This window comes from Dermacentor variabilis, chromosome 3, assembly GCF_050947875.1.
Source record: "Dermacentor variabilis isolate Ectoservices chromosome 3, ASM5094787v1, whole genome shotgun sequence".
Taxonomy (NCBI): Eukaryota; Metazoa; Arthropoda; class Arachnida; order Ixodida; family Ixodidae; genus Dermacentor; species Dermacentor variabilis.
Window position 1 is genome coordinate 156978626 of NC_134570.1, and position 20338 is coordinate 156998963.

Consider the following 20338-nt stretch of genomic DNA (forward strand, 5'->3'; position numbering starts at 1 on the left):
AGCCAAAGGCGAAGTGCAGTCTTCTGTGCCCCGGCTTCTCTTGCTCTGCTCGGCGGAGACGCGCCGTGTACTTGAGTTTCGACATTGGAGCACATCGAACACAGATGATCGCGATCGCTTTCGCCGTCTGCTCGCATCTGCGCAGGCAAGGAACGTGCCGATAACAGAGGCTTCCGAAAGCGACGACAAGGGTGACGTGGCGTCGCGGCGATGCCCTCTCCCCTCACGCAACACCTGGCGCGCTACTGGTAAGCAGGTGTTCCCTTTCGCCCGCTTTGCTCACACTAAGGCGTTCGAGCCTTAGCGTTGACGGGAAGTCTCTCTCTCTCTCTCTCTCTCTTGTTTTTTCACAACAAATGTCTTATTAATATTTTGCGTGAATATAAAAGATAACACACACGTGTGACGCATTTATGATATCCGGACATAACGCGCAATAACTTGTCGGAATAAAAGAAATGTAAATCTTGTACTATTTGTAACAGGGCAAAATTTATACAAGTGCTTATTTTCGCATGTTATTTGCGTTAGCAAATTATCCTTAGTGTTCGTGCTTGTTGGTGAAAGCCACTTGTTCGAGGCCTATTGTACACCACGTGCGCGCCGGTGAGCGCGTTCGGCTGTCGTTTTACTTCATATGCCAAGTGTGTGTATATACACACACACACCAGTTCGTTTGACCTTACCATCGCGTGTCATATGTCAAGTTACGCAAAAAAAGAAAAAAGAACAAGAAGGTGATCAAAGAGAAGACAAAGACCTCGGAAACACTCGAGTAAAACCCGATACGAACAAACTGATACGAAGCCCACAACCAGTGCGTTCTACCAGTGCTAACGTACGTACGCGGCCGTAACTGCGAGGACAAAAAACCTCGAGGAGAAACCAAGAACCACGCACCAAGCGAAGGAACGCTAAACGACAGGCGTATAACGTTCGAGAGAAGGGAAGACGGCCGCACCGTTCAACAGAGCAAGCGGGAGTGGCTGACAGTCTATGAGACCGAAAAGCTAGAAGCGCAAATGGCCAGGTCTTGCAATGCACAGAACGGATAACAGGTTGATCTGTTAAGAATATGAGAACGGATAACGAGAAAATTTCCACGCCGTTACATATGCTTGGCCCTCCCCTCTGAGCAAAGGTCTCTCGGCGAGTGTGCCGCTTTGAATGACGTTTCTCGCCTCAGCTGGCAAAAAAAAAAAAAAGTAATGCAAGCAGCGCAATCAAGATAACGGAGGAAAAGTGCGTCCCCAAAAGCTACTGTCCCCACTGGGAAGATCAGCGCGCATGGAGCGGCAGGCCACGCATTCCCGATACCGTGAATCCCCCAAAGGCCAACCGCCCCAGCCTCGACAACAGCGAGCGGGTCAACGGCCTTCAACGGGGATAAAGCCGAGAGGCATAGGTCAAAATCGACCGCAGCGACGAGAAACAACGGCAAATTGAGACCGCTGGCAGAGAGGCCTTCGTCCAGCAGTGGGCATGAATCAGGCTGGATGTGGTGACTACCGAAGCAAAAACCACGGCAGCGCCACGCGTTGAATGAGGCGAATACGCCCTTTCAGTCACTGCCAAAAGTCACATCAAAAACAAGAAAACTTCGCATACACCCTCGTACGGACTACGAAAAAAAACAACGCAACACTAAAATAAGCCACGATTAGCATACGCGTTCCCACGCACGCCGTACACGTGATGAATGCAAACGTCATGATGATGGTGATGATCTTGGCAGTGGGACATACCAAGTAGGGGCACTGACCAACACTCAGGTGCCTTCCACGAATGTATTAAAGATATGTATTAGAAAAATGAATTCAAGATAATAACATTCGCAACGAATAAATGAAAGTAAGAAGAGCAGAAATATCCTGAGCAGTCAGCTTGAATGAGCAGTAACAACAAGCATCTAAAAAAAAAAAAATAGAAGAGCTATGGCAAACCAAGATGCTCTGACCAAAAATGACAACCGAACTTATGTTGAATTCCAATGGCGGAGTCGGAGCAAGTTTTTCTGCTCGTTTCGGATCAAGTTTGTTCCAATGGCAGAGTGAGGGCAGGAGTAAGGTGTTCCAATGAGAGAGTCGGAGGGGATTCAGAGCGGGAGTCGGTCCGTGGAGCAGAAAAAGATGCTCCGCCAAAATCGGCGGAGTGGACCGGAACTCTGCGTGACGTATTTCCTTTACCACGTTTGTCTGCTGGGAGGCGCCACCGCTCACGACTCGCGAGGAAGCAAAAGCTGCTGCACGCTTGGCGAGATATCCATTCCGCACTTTTAAAAAAACAACAGATGAACGGCGCTAAAGAGACAAGTGACCGGTGCGGCGGTGCTGGGAGCAAATAGCGGAAGGAAATGACAACACGCAAGGTATCCTGGGTAATTCGGCGATAGAAGTTCCGGTTCCGCCTTGCTCCGGCGGCGCAGGTTGTGTTCCACTCGCGGATCTGGAGGCGTTGCTCTGCGCCAGAGTCGAGTGCTCGCTCGCGGAGTCCGTCGGCTGCTCCGACTCCGCCATTGGAATTCAACATTAATCGGAACCGCGCTTTGTGTAAAAGCCCGGCTCCTGTCCATGTGCTCCGAGTTTGTTTGCTTCGTCGTCTGGTCAGACCCGAAACTTTTGTTCTTCTACACCCGCGGGACCTTTCGAGCCCTGAAATTTCTTTTCGTACTGAACAGACGAAAGCAGCGCTTCGCGTCGCCGCTGTGTTTTGTATGCCCAGCACAGCTGTGCCATGTCCTCCAAAATCGGGTGGAGCGCTCTGCCTCTCAAGGACAGCGCAAGCCAGAAGATCTCGGAGGCCGTGGTTATTTACGTAGTTTAACAGCACTCTACTTTGAGTCTATTAACCGATTAATTAATTAATTAATTAATTTTGAAGTTTTACGTGCCAAAACCACGATCTGATTATGAGGCACGCCGTAGTGGTCTTTGACCGCCTGGGGTTATTTAACGTGCACCTATAAATCTAGGTACCCGCGGGTGCTTCCGCATTTCGCCCCCATCGAAATGCGGCCGCCGTGGCCGGGATTCGAACCCGCGGTCTCGTGCTTAGCAGCCCAACACCATAGCCGCTAAGCCAACACGGCGGGTTGCTTTATCGTTTGGGCGATGTACCGGAAACTATAGAACACTGTTTTATTAGCTGGAAGGATGCCATATTATTTTGGGACTTTCTCGAAAGGACTTCTAAACAGGATCTTAACGTAAATTCTCACACCGCACAATAACTTACGCCACCTAAATGTGATGAAGACTTCTGGCTTGCTGCGACTTATGTGGTTGCACAGATTACGATGGACTCGCATATTAGATCGGAATGCAGAAAGAACCACTCGTATCGTTGCAGTCGCATTTCATTCAAGTTATTTCGCAGCTGATGGAATCGTACGACCGAGGAGATTCGCAACCGGACGAACATCTAATAGTTAACAAAGTGGGAGGGGGCTCTGTCGGGCCTCAACAAAGCTGGGAGAACTCTGGAACCTTCGTCGCCGCGCTTGTTGCGACCGCGGCCAAGCTTCTACGTTTTCTGTCAAATGAGCCCCGCACTGATTACGACAGAAGCCACGCGACTCGCGGTGAAAGGGTGCGCACGTCTTCCCGTCCTCCAAATTCCATGACGCTCCGGCGCGGTGCCGGCGCCTGCGTTGTTGATGATGATGATGATGCGATCTCGCGGGGCGAACAGCTTCCAGGCGTGCGTCATCTCCAAAGCGTGGAGCGGGCCGTGCGAGTGGCCGTCGGTGAAGGTCGGTGCATATCTAATGACCGGCCGCGACAGTAAAGCACGCCATAAAACTCCGCGCCCACGTAGCTTTCATAACTGCGCCTGTGTATCCCTCGACGGCCACTGCACATGGCCCGCAGCCAGTCGGGGTGAGAGAGAAAGCAGGGAGAAGAGCGACGCATATATGTGGCTCTTCGAGCAGATCAATGCAGCGGTCAGCCACAAAACCATAACTGATGTTCGAAGTTGAGAGTATGACGGAAGCCCGTCTGGTCGGGATGATGCATAGTTAAAAGGAAGAGGTCTGGACACCGACCAAAAATGGTTTAAAATAGTTATTTACGTTTCGGCACCCCCACGGGAGCCTTGTTCACAATGAAAGAAGCGGCAGAGCTGGCGCCCCTTTTCATGTGCGTCTCAGAACATGATTAAGGCACCTGGCATACATGGGCGGCAGATTGCCTTCGTTGCGATTAAGAGTGTGCGCCGTGGTTTGGATGATTAGGGACTCAAGATAAAGACGCGAAGAATGATTTCGTTCCTTGGCAATCACACGAGATTTCTGCCAAGGAACGAAATCATTCTTCGCGTCTTTATCTTGAGTCCCTAATCATCCAAACCACGGCGCACACTCTTAATCGCAACGAAGGCAATCTGCCGCCCATGTATGCCAGGTGCCTTAATCATGTTCTGAGACGCACATGAAAAGGGGCGCCAGCTCTGCCGCTTCTTTCATTGTGAACAAGGCTCCCGTGGGGGTGCCGAAACGTAAATAACTATTTTAAACCATTTTTGGTCGGTGTCCAGACCTCTTCCTTTTAACTATACATAAATGATGTTCATACAATTGTCATTTGCATGACACATGCGTCATTTTACTAATGGCGTCGGAGAACAGACAAGTAGGCGTGGGTCCCCCCCCCCCCCCCGAAAAAAAAAACAAGACTTTCTTCAGGAAGCAATTATGTCTGTGCAGGTAGAAGAGTATTCCCAGTTGCTTCAAAATTAAAAGGAACGCGACCCTTGCATTATCGGGGAAAAAAACGAGTGATAGGGTTAGCGACAATCGTTTCGGGTACGGACCAACTCAAGCCAGTCCCCATTTCCTAAAGCTGAATCCGAGTGGCACACACTTCGGTTCCTACAAAGGCCAGTGCCTTGCTATTCGAGACCCGAGCTGGCTGCCAGAGGCAACAAAATGGGCCGACGATTACGCTTCTTGGTAATGCGATCTTTGAGCGCAGATGCTGCCTTATTTCAACAACAGGCAACCGTATACGAAACACGCAGTGCCGAACAGAGGCGGTTCTGCGTTTCCGATTGGGCAGCACACACCGCGATCCGCCGCTATCGAGCCGGCGCTCCGGCGACGCGCCATCTTATAGTGGGTCACCGTCGCGGAGAGGGGGGGGAGGGAGATTAGCAATTATTTAATGTTATTCTCAGGTGGGATGAGGGAACGGGTGGAGAGCAGGGATATTGAGTAGAGGTCACACGCTCATTCACTCATAGGCTTCAATGTGGCAGCACAAGGTTGGGGTGGGAAGCAGAAGTAAGGGGGACGAAACGCTATTACTGTCTTTCGAGTCACCGCAACGGCACTGCGCCAGGCAAGGGGAGGAATAGGGCAAGAGTGGAGGCGGGAGAACAGCCAGGCGCAGGCACTGCCAGACGCAACAAATGCCACTGAGGAACGCGCCCCGCAACCGGGGAAGCGAGCGACACGACTGAGAGACGTACAGCCACGCGACGCGGAGACTGAGGGGCGCAAAGCCGTGGATCACGCACGAGGCGGCAAGGAGCGCCCGCCGCCGGCACCTCGGCAGTGCCGCGACAGCGGGAGAGGGGGACGGCGAAGTGGATGGTAGCGGCGAGAGTCACCGCAACGGCGCTGCACGGAGGAACGTGGCGAGAGGATAGGCGAGAACACGTGACCGGCTTTCGAGGAGAAGGGGAGAGCAAGACTCGCGCCGCGCGCGAGGGATGACAGCAGGAGCGCGCGCAGATGATGACCTTGGTTACGGCGAGGCACAACGGCGATGCGAAACGCAAGAACGGGCGCCAAAGGGCTGCGCTCTAAAAAAACACACAGGAGGAAATATTCGCAACAGGATGAGGCTTGTCTCTAATGCCGCAAAAGCCAGGATACGACTCCACACATCGTAATGGAATGCCAAGATATTAGATAGCTTTAGACTAGGGAACGCAAGCCGCACCCAAGCGTTGGGGGACGCAAATCTCCGGGCGTGCAAGGCTTCTCAAAGAAGCCAAAGCGAACACAAAAGACTGCGAAGTGCTCACAATGGAGTGCGCGTCCTCCAACGCTTCGGTGCTGCTCGCATTCCCTAATTGAAAACTCTAATTCACTCAGCAAAAACCGTACAGAGAGCGTCCACCTGCCGAAAGCACGTGGTTTCAAAGCGGACAGAAGGATTAGCTCGGGAGCGGTCCAGACAAGCAAGAAACGTCTAGAGTACATTGGTGGACAAAAAAACGAAACGGTCCTCGGTCGATGGATCGAGGGCTGTTGCAGGCATGACTGATTAGCCGTACGATACAGAGGAGAAAGAAAACATGAAGCGGAGACAGCACTGCAGTAGATGTAGTAAAACCTGATTAGATCAGATAGGCTAGGTCAGTGTTTGGAAAACATTATTTTTGGACGCTAAAAAGAGACACTCGCCAGGGAGAAACACACACAGAGCGCCAGTGTGCGTGTTTCTTCTCCCTTGGGTGTTTTTTTAGGTCCCAAAAATCACGTTTTCCAAATCGCACCAACTTGCCCAAGAAATTGTATATAGGTCAGTGTTTGTCGCCGGCCCGTTTTGAAGGAAGGTGTCATCTGTCTCTCTCTCTCTCTCTCTCTCTCTCTCTCTCTCTATATATATATATATATATATATATATATATATATATATATATATATATATATATTGTGTGTGTACAATGGGTGCCGCGGGTCGGATAGATTTAGGGAAACGACTTGTGCTCGCACCAGGACGCACGACCGGGCATTGTTTTAGCCTTGGTCTTTCTTTTTTTACTGTACATGTGTGCTTATATCGCGTCACACAGGAGCGATCGAGGTTACCGTGCTCTGCAACGCGCATGAACAGCGAGAGAAAGGAGGCAAGCGGGGCGCAATAAAGAAAGACGCGCCGCAACGAAAAACCATTCGACCTTCTTGGCCTCATTTATTTTTTTTTCCTTTCTTTTACTTGGCAGCCATTTTATTTCCCTGTTCTTTCGTTTCTTGTTTTTTCTATTTGTTTGTTTATTTATTTGCTGCGCGCGCGTGCTTATCCCAGATAGAGCCGGAGGTTAAATTCGGGGCGCATTAAACATTGAGCTGAAACGCGCAAATGCAAACACGTCACAGCAACTGAGCGCGCGAGCGCGCTCATCCGCGCAAACATTTTTTTTCGCAGTCAGTGCAGATGTGTGTAGAGGCAAAACATTCCTAGGTGCAGCGATGAGGCTACTGCATGAATCGCACTTTGAAACGACGACAGCCTCGACCGCAAAAAAGACGACGCAAATAAAGAAAGAGTGACTGATAAAAGCAACGAGTTTGGGGGGAGGAGAGGGGTAACAGAGAGAGGAGGAGGAGGAATAAGTCAGTACACGCACCAACACACGCACTTCGGCGTATAGGCGAGATCACACTTTCATTCGCGTATTTATGGAGGGAATGCTGCAGCACGCATTTTCCAGCTCCAAGCACGTCGCCGTATAGCAACGCCGAGCCATGGCCTCCGAGATACGCCAGCGCGACCGGCCGCGCACTGGTGGATCCGCTTAACATCACGCCACGGCAACCACATGTTCGGGCGAGGATCTTCGAGGCTTTCAAAAATGGCATGTCGACATTGAACAGTATTTAAGAGTTTCGAGACCCACTATAGATGGTGCGCTGCCTCAACGCAAAAATGTGCGAGAGCGCGGGGAATCGCTATAGAGAGCACCCAGATGTGACGACGCTTGTCGTGGAACGTCCGAGCCGCGTCTTTAGGGGCTGCGCCACCGAAATCTAGCGATGACAACTCGTGTTAGACCGTATGGATATGAGCATGCGCTGCTACATTTGCATGGTGCCCCCTTGTCTTCTTCGCTTGCCCCGATGGCCGCCCTGAAAGCTGCTCTGACTGCTAGGAGCGCGTTCTGTAGACAGGCGCGTTGACCTCTACACGACGCGACATGTGGTTTCCGGTTGTCCATACCAAATAGTATCTCACAAAAAAAAAAAAAAAATACGAGAGGAAACTCTGGCATTAGGGTCTACACGAGCTGCACAGGAGTCATATACTCCAGTCCGGCAACGTCTGGACACTGTAAAATTCCGCCATCTTGCCAGTTCTGATTGGCTCACAGGGCTGATACGCGCTCCCTGGTTGGTTCAAAACGCCAACGAGGCGGAATTCACGACACGATGGAATTTGAAAGTGCCCAGAATACACGGAGGAATGAAAGAAAAAGAGACTAGGAGGGAGCGCACCATGACAATGTGTGTAGTCTAGCGATGAAAAATATACAGAAAAGGCTCACGGGTCAAAGAGGCCCTCACGACGTGATAGGCAAGCGGTAATTTCTAGCAACCGAGCGCGGGGAGAGTAGAGCAGGAGTGCCTATTCTGTACGTCGTCCAATTTGAACACATTGCAAAATTCTGTAATGGCGGCATTTTGAGCGAATCAGAGAGGCCGTAGCAGCCCTTTGTGCCAATAAGAACTGACAATATCGCGAATTTGACAGCATGGCGGAATTAGGTTAAACGCAGGCGTACTGGACGTTTTACTGGAAGGGCGGAGAGGGAAACGCGAGCGGCCTGCACGGTGCAGCCACCTGATGGCGCGGAGCTTATAACCAGACAAATACATATCTAATACTGCAGTAACGAAAGTTATTTTGCTTCGCTGCGGGTGTAAATTTTCGCCAGTGGTGTAATCGTGTTGCTGCCGAAAATTTACGGCCGCGTCAAAGTAAAATGCACTTGGTTACTGCAACATTAGCTCTGTGTTTGTCTGGTTGAGCTCTGCTCCACCAGGTGGCTGCACCGTGCAGACCGCTCACGTTTCCCTCACGGCTCTTCCAGAAAAATGCCCAGTACGCCTGTGTTTAACCCGAATAACGGCCGAGCTAAATAAAGCTATAGCATCTCGGGTGGCGAGGGCCGACGGTAAATAAGCTTAACAATAAATTTCCCTCAGTGATTGAGTCACTGATGGTGACGAGCGCGTCCACTAACTACATGGCCCAACACATAAAAACTCGAGAGCGCTGACAACCGCGAAAGGCGTACTACCAAAGAGCCAACGCGCGGACAGCGGAAAGAGGAAGAACTTTCGTCAGATGTTCAAGAATTCTTTGAATTACTGGGTTCTCTGCTCTGCCAGGCGGTGGGAGGTGTGTGAACGCCCAAAGTCAACTGGTCGTAAGCCCTTCACTTTGGGCGTTCTCCACAGCCCAGTTGACGGTCCGCAGCTGGACCGCGGGATCCGAGCTGGACACCGCTAGCTCCCAGTCTGTTAAGTTAAGTGCCGTTAAGTTGGAGTTCCGCCGTATGTTTTTTGGCCCGGAGAAGTCACTCAACATGTCTGTCAGGTCCGGCTTGTGGGCGTCGTAGTTTTTCGCATTCAGGTGAGAAGCAGCCCGGATGTATGAGTGAATACTTGTATGGGTTCGCAAATGAGCCAGTCCGCAACTGTGTCCCGGTAGCACGGCCGCTCGATGCAATGCACCTTGTGCTTTTGGATCGAGCGGCCGTGCCGGTAGTCTCTTGCAGTTTACCCTGCGACCTATGTGGATGGTCTTTTTCTTTTTTGTCTACCTTCGCGGTAGTGCGTAGCAATCCCCCTCTGAACCTAGGTCGAGGCCTCCCACCACCCGGCTGACAAGACCTCGGGCAGACAATAAATAAATAAATAAAATACCGGGGTTTTACGAGCCAGAACCACGACTTGATTACGCGGCACGACGGAGTGAGGGACTCCGTATTATTTTTTGAGCACCTGGGTTTCTTTAACGTGCACACAACAACGCGCGGGCGTGTTTCGCATTTCACCCCCCCCCCCCCCGCATCGAAATGCGGCCGCCGCGGCTGGGATTCAATCCCGCGCCCTTGGGCTTTTAGTAGTAGCGCAATGTCATAGAGAGTGCGCCGCCACGGCGGGTAAAACGCGCACGACAGGGCCCGAAGAGAGGAGTGGGAAGGGCGTCGTCGGAGGAAGCTGCCTTGCGCGGGAGGCTGCCTGACGTCGTGCTTCCACCATCGCGGCCCGTTTCCTTCCCTCGAGCCAGAACAACGAATTGTGCCGGAATGGCGCTTAAGACGGCGTCGCGCGATGATGTCTCCGATGCACTCGCCACAGTCGACGGATGGTTCACATTCCCGACGCCTTCGAGGTGTCTGGAAGCCCAAATATGGTTTATGCGGCGAGGAAGAAAAAAAAAAGATGAAGAAAACAGGGCTGATCGCGGGGTCGTTCCGGCACGCGCTATCCCGCAGCCCCAAATTCCGTACAGCGGGAAATAACGCCACGATTCGGGGTTGGTTTGTTGGTGCGTGCGTGCGCGTCGGGCGACAGGGGGGGGGGGGGGGGGGGTGGGGCGATCGCCGCACACCCTCGGGGTCCGTTATGCTTCTCGGAAACCCGGCGCGCGCATTATCGACGCAGTTCCTCGACTTCCTCGAGGGCCACAAAACGACGCGTATAATAATCGTTGCCACGCTTGCCCGCTGACCGGCGAGAGACGGCTGCTGGCGTTCCCAGTGGGTCCACCACTAACGGCTTCTTTCGTTTATTTTTTCCCCTGCAAAGGGTGCCGGTGGCTATACAGTGGAAGACACGGCGGCAATTGCGAAACCGCCGAAGGCGAACAGAAACGGTTGCTAAGGCGACGCAACGGCTAGAGGGTGGGCCGTTCGCGGAATGACCCAGACTGACAGTATGCAAGCCCGCTGACTTTCATTCTGTGTCGAGCGTGTCTTGCGCGGCCTACGAATAAGTCAACGCCACGGGGCTTTCCTCCTTTCAGCGTGAACAGGCTATGGGCTCTGCAGTGCCGGCCGAACGACAGATCACTGCAACTTTTTTTACGCAGTTCTAAACCAAACCCGGGGCGCGCGTCTATTACGAATGTTTACGAAAATTTCTCGGCAGTCTATCAGTCCATGACACTGAAGGGAGGTTAGCTTCACGAGGGTCCGGTGTCCCCCTGTCGAGAAGTTCTCGCATGGAGTCCACGTTCCGTAAACTCCACGAACCTCGCTCAATAACTTAAAATTCTTAATTCGTTCTGCAGATGTACGCTTTTGAAGATCCTGAAGATGCGAGAATTTTCAGCAGACATAGTTAATTGGCTTTTCAAGGGGTCGTCTCTTATATATATATATATATAGCAGTAGGGGGACTCCGGATTAACTTTGGCCACGTGGAGGTATTTGTTTTATTTTTTTAGCGTGCACCTAAATCTAACCAGGCGAGCGTTATTGTGGCCACTGCAACACAATGCCGCAGCGCCCTTCTTCCAACCACTCAGTCACAGGGTCCACACTTCCAATTGGGATCGGTATTCGCAATTGCAGGGGTGGAAGCGGCCAAGGATGCTTTGGAGCAGCAAAGTGGGCACTTTGGAACAGGTTTGGAGCACGAAGCGACCGTTGTGGAGCAGCAAATACGCGTCTTGGCGCGACTTGGTAAATGTCAATATAAGTGAGGCACCGGCAGATCAAGAAAATGTGTGGTTTACTTGACTTTGCAGAACACTATCAAGTGACGCTAAATCTATTCTTCGGAAGTCCGCTAGGCGAGAAAAATTCGTGACAGGGAAAAAGACGTCATACACCCGACTGTGGGACGAAACTACAAAGGAAGCCCAATAGGCAGAAACCACCATTAACGTAGCGGATGTGCTAACTAAATGTGGCAAAGAAAAAAAAATAACCGAGGCCTTTCTGTGAACAACGTCTACCTTTATGGGCTTGAGTCAATGCTCAGTTGAGGTTTTCTCACTTTTTTTTTTTTCATTGTGAACAAGCAACACATATTTAAGTTTAATGAGGTAACATTTATAATCTTACTTATTGAGTAAGGTTCCAATGCAAAGGTTGTGCAATACGCCGAGGAATGACCGATAGCAGCGTATACAGCAACCTAGGTCTTATGTAGTCCTTTCTTTCTACAAGAACAGGCAAAGGAAAATAAAAAAAAGGCTGCGAGATCTTAAAAAAAAATTAACGTGGCAATGCGTCCTCGCTGCACCAGTCATAAAAGCGGTTTCAGGGGTTGACGTCGTCATCTAGCACATCGCGTATATATTATGAACGTGCAATCCTGGGCCGTGGTTTTACAACGGTTCGGAAAGCGAGCCGTCACAAGATCGCGCTACCTCGCATTTGACAAGGACTTAATAAGGACCGAAGATAAAGTTTTTATGGTGGTGATGATACGCGCCAAAAAACTGCTGACGCGTCGAGCAAAATGCGCGGGCGCTCCTTCCAAGTGTCCCTTTTTGACGAGGCTTGCGCAAAGATTGATACAATCGTTGGCGCGCAGAAGCCTCGTCACGGTCACATCGGTGTCTTTTATTTATTCTTATTTATGTCACAGGCTTTATTTTTCTCTAAAAAAATCTTTACGAACTGCAGGTTAGCTTTAAGTGACATTGTCGGTCATTTCTCAACATCATCCACAAATTTTTCATTGACATCTCGTTGACTCGGTGAATCTATAGATTTAGCTAATTAAACGTATTTGTGCACAATGAAACGAGAAATATCCGCAGTGACCACAATGAACACCCAGAGAGGTAATGTGAGCGCCGTTCGCGAAGCGTATACCTCTGGTAATGAAGCTTTAATTCTTGGAGACGTTCAGTTAAAATAGCAAAATACCGCAGCATAAATGTGAAGTCACATACTGGTGACTGAATGTTGGCCAGTATATCACATCGCTCGCCCACAAAAAAAAAAAAAAAACACTCAAAGATATTTTCGAAAATAATAAAGGGATAAAAATGTTCGACGGCTTTCCGACCTGCTTCGCCAATCAATATTCTGAACGAGCTCGATCATTCGGGCTTATTCGCGGTTACGCCACAGGCGCCATAAAGCCAATGTAAGAACGACAGCCAATATTAACGACGGTTTATTAAAATTTTCGGACTCAAATCGGCGCAAGCCGCGTCGTGACACATCGCTGCCGCGAATACAACGACGGGGTGTTCGCGGTTTCGCCGAAATTTCCATTAGGACCGCCATTTGGCCGACAAGGTTGACTAATTACGAAACTTTACATCCTCGTGCTTACTTTCGCCGGCGGCAAAAAAAAAAAAAAAAAGGCTCGATTTCGCGTGGTGTGGCCGTGCAGGATGCGGTGATGTCCGAGTGCAAATTGGGGTGACGACTGCGGTTGCCGCTGGATATTTGTTTGCGACCAAGAAGTTTCACCGAAGCAAGCAGGTCGTTCGCCGCCAACCATTAATTATCCCGGCGACCGGATACGTCGGTGCGCGCGAGAAATAGACGTCGAACGCCACGCACGGCGTCCGCCCGTTAGTCGACGCAGACGTAACAGTAGGGCACAACATCGAGCGCTAAAATGTAAAACGAAACTGATGAGCTACGCAATGGCCAAACTGACCGGCCTCGTTCATTCAGCGCAGCTTTCCTTCCCGACTGCCCCACGAAATGAGCGCCAGTTCAGATCATATTTAGCTGGCCAGCGTATGCCCAAACGCGTAACCCTTACATAATACATTTCGTAACGCACTGTATGGCACGAAACGGTTTCGATTTTTCTTGCAGCCCAGTTACAATTATGCCAACAAACACACCCGCACTGCAAGGACGCCGACACTGAAACGCATTGCACTTATAGGCTTGGATTGCAGGGCTGAGCGCTAGCCAACGTATGTGTGGTTGCCGCTGAACACGCACGCCCTACTAAATAAATTCGGCATCTCACTAAAAATTGGCTCCTTACAGCGCAGGTTGCGGAAGGGAGCCAATCGCAATCGACAAATTTCGATTCCGATCGGGCTTGACCGCGACAGAAAGTGCCCCGTGTGACTATGGGGTAGAGTATCCTTCTTACTTTCCCTTAGACCCATTCTCTGCAGAGTATCATGTCGTAGCATGAATATACGCCGGCTAAACTGCTTTTCAACGAAGAGCTCTCTCTCTCTCTCTCTCTCTCTCTCTCTCTCTCTCTCTCTCTCTCTCTCTCTCTCTCTCTCTCTCTCCTCTGCGAATCACCGCTGTAAACCCTCCAAAAACGTCCCGTGTAACGCGCACTGGGCGCACGCTACACAACCGGGGGCGCGCGCCCGATAATCAGATCGCGGTTTTGGCCCGTGACATTCAACAACTTCAAAAGGGCAGACTGGTGGGCTGTAGTTGGTACGGCATTATTTTTTGCGCGGAAGCGCACGGACGGCGAAAGAAAGCGACGGTGGTAAAATTGGTGTTGTTGCGTCACCGCGCCTGGGTCAGTTGAACTTGCTGATTTAATTTGTCGGTGTGTCTTCCTTCTCCCTTCCTTTGCTGTGGCGATATAATACATATATATATGTTCATATCATAATAAGCCAAAAAGGACAGTATTGGGGAAATACTTGTACTTATTATTTTAAGAGCAAGCTTTAGCTAGGGCCCAACACCTACGCGGCGTAAAACGCAAGAACATTTTTCTGAGATAACACCTCGAGCGATCTTAAGTAAATTTCTTGCATGTGAGAGAGAAAGTTAAATTCTAGTGACTGTTGGAAGCGGAATTTCGATTGAGGGTCTCAATTTTGTTAAAAGGATTTTCAAAAATTTGTAGGTTTGAAAAAAAAAATAGAAGCACGAAGTTTGCAAATTATAGCTCTGCATCAAAAACAGATATCGCGGTTCTGTAACCGACATCCACTAGGTCATTGAAAGCGGACAAATTTGATATCTCATTTTATATCTTACGTGAATTTGTTACGACGTGTACAAGGGTTCTGCAAAAGCTGTATTTCCATAATACTAAATTTTTTTTTTAGATTCATGCATAGCATATCAATTTTCTCCGCTTTAGATGTTCTATGAGATGCAATTCCCAGAATTGTGGTGCTATTTTTCATAGCTAAGTTACAAGAGTTGTAAACATGATAGTTTCGTTTTCATAAAATTTTCGATTTTTGCCATTTTTTAATAAAAAATTTACGACCTAAATCGAAAATTCGAAACTAACAGTCACTAGATTTTAAGCTTTTCTTTTAAATGCAACAAACCCCGCCAAATTTGGTGCAATGGTTGCCGAGAAAAACGAATTCTCCTTGTACCTGTACTTAGACAGAAGCACCCGTCTTCCTCTTAATTAAAGGAATGATAAATTAATGGCAAGGAAAGTGGATGAAAAAACCGGCCGCAGGTGGGGCAAGAACACACGTCTCCGCATGCGATGCTCTATCCCACGTAATGCGAAGACGTGGGTTCACGCGCCAGCTGCGGCCAGTTGTTTTTTTCATCGATTTTTCATTTACATTAATTTATCGTTTCTTTAATTAGATTAATAAGTACAAGTATTTTCCCCAATGCTGTGGTTAGTGTCTTTGTCTGTTGGCTTGTCATGATATGACTAATAAAAGTCGGGCCCCTCTGTTTCCTTACTTCCCGTTCATGTATACTCGCCCAACGTCTCTCGCTGTATTAGCCGCATTACTTCAACGAAGCCGCAGTTCGAAAATTTAAACCCCGCCTTGCAGACACCGCTGTAACAAGCTTATTCGTTTGCATACGCCATCTCGAATATTCCGCAGATCACCAGCAGAAGCAGTTGTACCGAGTGTGGCTCACGGCTGCCAACGCAGCTCATCCGCAAGGTTCAACAAAACCTTATTTTTCTCTGCCGTCCTGAGGGCGGGCTCAGTGCTTTAATTAGACGAGTATACTGACGCGGACTCGTAGGATCTCTGCCGCACATTTCTCGCGCATAGAACGACGACGCTTTCCAGGTGCGGAAGTTGGCAAGCGCGTATTTTAATTCGATGCAAAGGTTGGTCTCGACATCCCCGGACAGCGACGTCATCACAACGTCGTCACTAATAGCGAAACTGGCTGACGATACGTAGCAGTAGGGCTAGTTGTGACGACATTACACACAACAAGAAGGAGAAAGCAAGAAAATAAGAACGCTCCGGCGAGTTTGGTTTGGCTGCGGTAAAATCCCCTAGAAATCCCGCTAAATCCGCTCAAAAAGAGCGAGCCAATAATGTGTGATGACGTCAGTACGCACACACGCGATCGAGCAACGCGCGCTCCGAGCAACGATCCCCGATCGCGACCCAGAGGGTACCGAAACTACTGTCACGCGGCACGTTTCCGGTCGATCGTGATTGACTCATTTTCGCATGCTGCGGAAGGGAGGCCGATTGCGGTCGAGAAAGTCGATCCCCATCGAAAATGCACCGCCTGACACCGGTATTATTAGGGCGGTCTGACACTTGCCATAACGCGCGCGAGAGAGAGAGAGAGAAGAAAAAATGTCAGTACTTCTAATTTCAGCGGCTATGAATGGTGTGGATGCTTCTGAATATCGGTCCATCACTTTTACGGATATCGATTTCAGTGCAAAATACAAGGGAGCGGACAGGATGCCCATTGTAGCGGTCTGTCACGAAGAATACGATCAAGCGAGTTTCGAAAATGCGGTATTATTGTCAGCGTAGCGAGTAGGCCAGTGGCTGCACTGTTGCATGTGTGATACTCTATTTTCTTCATCGTTCGAACTGCATTCTGGATCTAACGCATACGAAAAACCAAATGGCGTTTCCAGAAGGCTTGCGGAGCGACAGCGAGACTTGCAGTCTTGTAGATGCCTGCCATCTTTCGATAATCGGTCTGGCAAGCCCAAATGAACTCTATTGGAATTGCAACCAGACTCACAGAAGTACGCGTTTACGTACGGCCTGCCTGTCCACTGTGTTGCGCAACGCTTGGCGAGAAAACTCAATACTTACGAACAAGACAACCGCGCGGAGAAGCCATGCCAGCTATGTTCCGCCGATGCTTATCGATACAGTGTAAAATCACACGTATTCAACATCTCGCGATGACAACGCGGGTTGCAAAAGCGGAGAGGCGGCACGGTTCCGTGACTCGAACTTGGGAAAAGGGGGTTCCTTCCGCAGAATCCGTCCGCAACCCAGATTCCACGAAGGGCCAGGTCGGGCGCGCGGCAAACCGTCTGCGACGGCGTGGTCCCCGGTCTTTATTTATTTTTTTGACGAGAAATGGCTACGCCGAAACGTTCGACCGGTCCCGCTACTTTGGGTTCTTGACCCGGGCGAGACAGCGCTCGTTAACGACAACAAAGGGAAGGCCGCTCGATGGAGAGAGCCGTCTGCTGCTTTCCGGCTTGACCGAACTGCCCTGACAAAGGACGGGTTTGCGCGACCACGACGCTCGATGGGTTGTGCGATAAACGCTCGAGCTATTCTTTGACGGCACCCGTTAACCACACGCGCTCCTTCTGAAAGGCCTCGGTTCATTACTATATATCCTTCGTACTCCCCCCGGCCCGCAGCGAGCAGACGACGCTGTCTGCCCCGCAGCCGTCTTTATGTTGCCACATGGCCTACGGTTGACAAATCATGGGCGGTATGTCGACAGTTGGTTATTTGTCAAGCACTAAAAGATGACAAAGGTATAGTAGTACAATCAACTAGCCTGGCAGGCTGTTCTCTGGACTGCCTTGCGAGAGAGAGAGCGCGGCACGCAGTGGTACGACGAAGCGCAACCGGCGGTGATTCAATCATCAAACGACGTATCTGTTCACTTCCTTTTTTCAGCTACACGATGAGGAGCGCTCGTGGCGCTCACGTCTCCAACTCAGACACACTCTTGAAGCGGCATCCGTTCAAAAGTGCTGCTACGATCGAGCCACGATAGGTAATCCGCAATCGTCGACGGGATGCGATAACACCGTTTTGTTAACTTTTTCTTTTGGGCAGCAGAATCGACCAGCGACGAAATTTACGTTTTATTTATTTCCTTTTTTGTTAACGTCTGCTAAAGACAACCAAACAACAAAATTGGCAAGCGTGCATGGAACATCGAGATGTTTAAACGTGGTTTCAACCACCCGTTTTGACGTGTGTGACGCGCTCACGCAAAGGGTGAAACGATCGCAATCAACAGGCAATGAGAACAAAGCCGCCAGGTGCCTCCGAAGGATGCAAGAAAGGAACAATCGAGTCGTTTCACGCGCCGATTCAGCAGTCAGCTCCCAACTGTGTCTACTGTCTCACGCGTTGCCCTCCTAATCTGGTATCGACCGCATCCAGCGGTGAGCCCGGAGTCAATGGAGGCGCATGCATGCAAGATAAGGCATCCAATCTGGGAAACGGTGCTCCGCTGCTCTCACGTGAAAAGAACCCGTGAGAAAAACAGACCCAGAGGGAGCAGCACTTCCTCTCATAGAGCGCACCCGCTCAAAGGATGGCCCTTTCCCCTCTCAGCAGCGCAGTCCTCTCCGTCGCGCTTTCCCATCGCGGGGCAGATGTTAGACGCCGGCGATGCCATTTCCGCAAGCAAAACAAAACGCGATACCGACAGACTCCGGGTGTCTAGGCGGATGACCAAAACCTACAACGCAAGGACCAGGATGCTCGTACGATGGGCCCGTTTCATCACAGGATACGGCTTCCGTAGAGTGTGGTACAGTGCCAGCCACGGCGGCCACTCACACCTGTCTGACGTACGCGGCCTCTGACCCACATTTGGGGGACGCCGTTCACACGGCCGGGGCCAGTTTCGGCTCAGCATTAGGCCTAGAGAGGGGAAAATAAATTGAGACACGCCGAACCATTACAACCTACGGGTCGCCGTGTTTAGCAGCTGCATGCAACATCGAGTCGTACGCGAGCCTTTGTTCTCGAGGCGTTCAAACAGGGAGATCGTCGCCGCGACAGGCTGCAACTCGAGCTCGTGGCACGGTTATTGTCACTATAAGGAGGGAATCGCGAGAGACTGATCTCGCCGCATTCGGGACAACCGACCGAGCTGTGGCAGACGCCGCTGGTCCGGTTGGAGTGCGGGGGGGAAGGGAGATTAAAAACGGCAACTCACCATTGGTACTCGGACATGACGGCCGCCTTCTCTCGGGCACTGAACGACGCCAGCTTGGATGCTTTCTTGGGGGGGCACAGGGGTCCCCCTTCGAGAGAAGCACAATCACAGGGCCGTAGACGGCGTCCGCCGCCAAAACTCGCGTCTCCGCCGGTGCTGTCCCCCCGCTGCGCCCGCCGACATCACCGCGAGGCCAGCGCGCTTTCCGTTCTCGTCGCAGGGAATCCAAGCAGGTCTCACACGCAGCACATGCACACAACACCGATCGCACACACGAAACTCGGCGGCGCGGCAACGGACGACGCTTGTTGCGGCCGTTCGGCCCGCACCGTTGTGCAGATGGACCCGGAACCAAGAAAAAATGTAACAGAAGGTCGATCGGAGGAGCAGTCGAGTTTCAAGCAGCGGGCGCCACTTTCCTGCAGCCGCTGTTGCCGTCTACCCTTGTGTTGAGCGGCAGAGCGCTGACGAATCCGCGCTGCCCGACAACAAAACGGCACGACGAGCAGCTCTCTCCAAGGTCTTTCACCTTCGTGAAACGGTTTGCTGCCGCGGATCGCACAGGACCGGTACTGTTTCCACCGCCGTCGCCGCCTTGCCCGGCGGGGGTTAGCCCAGACTGCTAGAGCACCAGCGTCGCCAGAGCGTGAACTCGAAAGCTCCTCCGCTGCGGACCGCTTCGGCCAGCGTCTCGGGCGACGATATGCTCCGCGTCTCCGACGGTCACGGGAGTCGCATAGCGCCCTGTGATAAAAAGCGAGGATACTACCCCCGCGCGCGGGGCCAACAACAACACAGCACACACACACACGGAGAGGAAGCAGAGCGAGCTAGCAGCACGGTCCCCGGGTCAAACGATCCTCAATCTCGTTGCTTACATCACAGCATTCTCGTGCAGCGGCCACCACAGCGTCACACAACACGGCACAAACCCACTAAAGGCCGCGGCGAGCTTTTTGATCGAGCTCGCCTTGCCCTCCCTGCCAGCCTCCCTCGCCTTCACTACGCAACCGGGGGGGTCACGTGATCAAAAAAAAGAAAAGATGGCGACCTCAGATGTCTACCCACAATTCCTCGCAAACAATGGAGAGCGCTGCGCGCGCGCTACAGCGGGATAAATTTGAGCGAAACAAAACACATGTTCTGGCTTCGCGTGTTCATCGCCAAGTAATCACCCGCGTTGTCGCCTGTGTTTATTAGACAGCGCAGAGAAATCGGTGACATATTGGTGGCAAAATAGCTACAGCCGCTACGTACACGCATACATAAAAGAAAGGCGCCCTCGGGACCTCGCGGGGCGCCTGCAGGCGCAACAGCAGACGACAGTCATCACAGAGGGCTTGCTTTTCTTTAATTACTAAGGGGGTTTATTAATTACTTGTGCAGAAAGCCGGAGCCATCGCGCCGGCGTCGTTTGAGGCGAGCGAATGCAACTGCTATATATACATATCACAAAACCAGATCAAGTGCTGCTAGGCGAACAGCCTCACTGCATTTGGTGGAGGTGCCGGGT

The 20338-nt window shown here is 51.1% G+C and overlaps 1 protein-coding gene across 1 annotated transcript in view; it reads right to left on the minus strand.

The window, feature by feature from the left end:
- SppL (signal peptide peptidase-like protein) overlaps nt 1–19846 on the minus strand; it is a 101303-nt gene extending 81457 nt beyond the window's left edge. The window contains exon 1 of the mRNA XM_075686583.1: nt 18826–19846. Coding sequence (XP_075542698.1) covers nt 18826–18842 — 17 coding nt within the window. The 5' untranslated portion in view covers nt 18843–19846. The remainder of the gene's footprint in view (nt 1–18825) is intronic.
- Nucleotides 19847–20338: the final 492 nt, after the last annotated feature.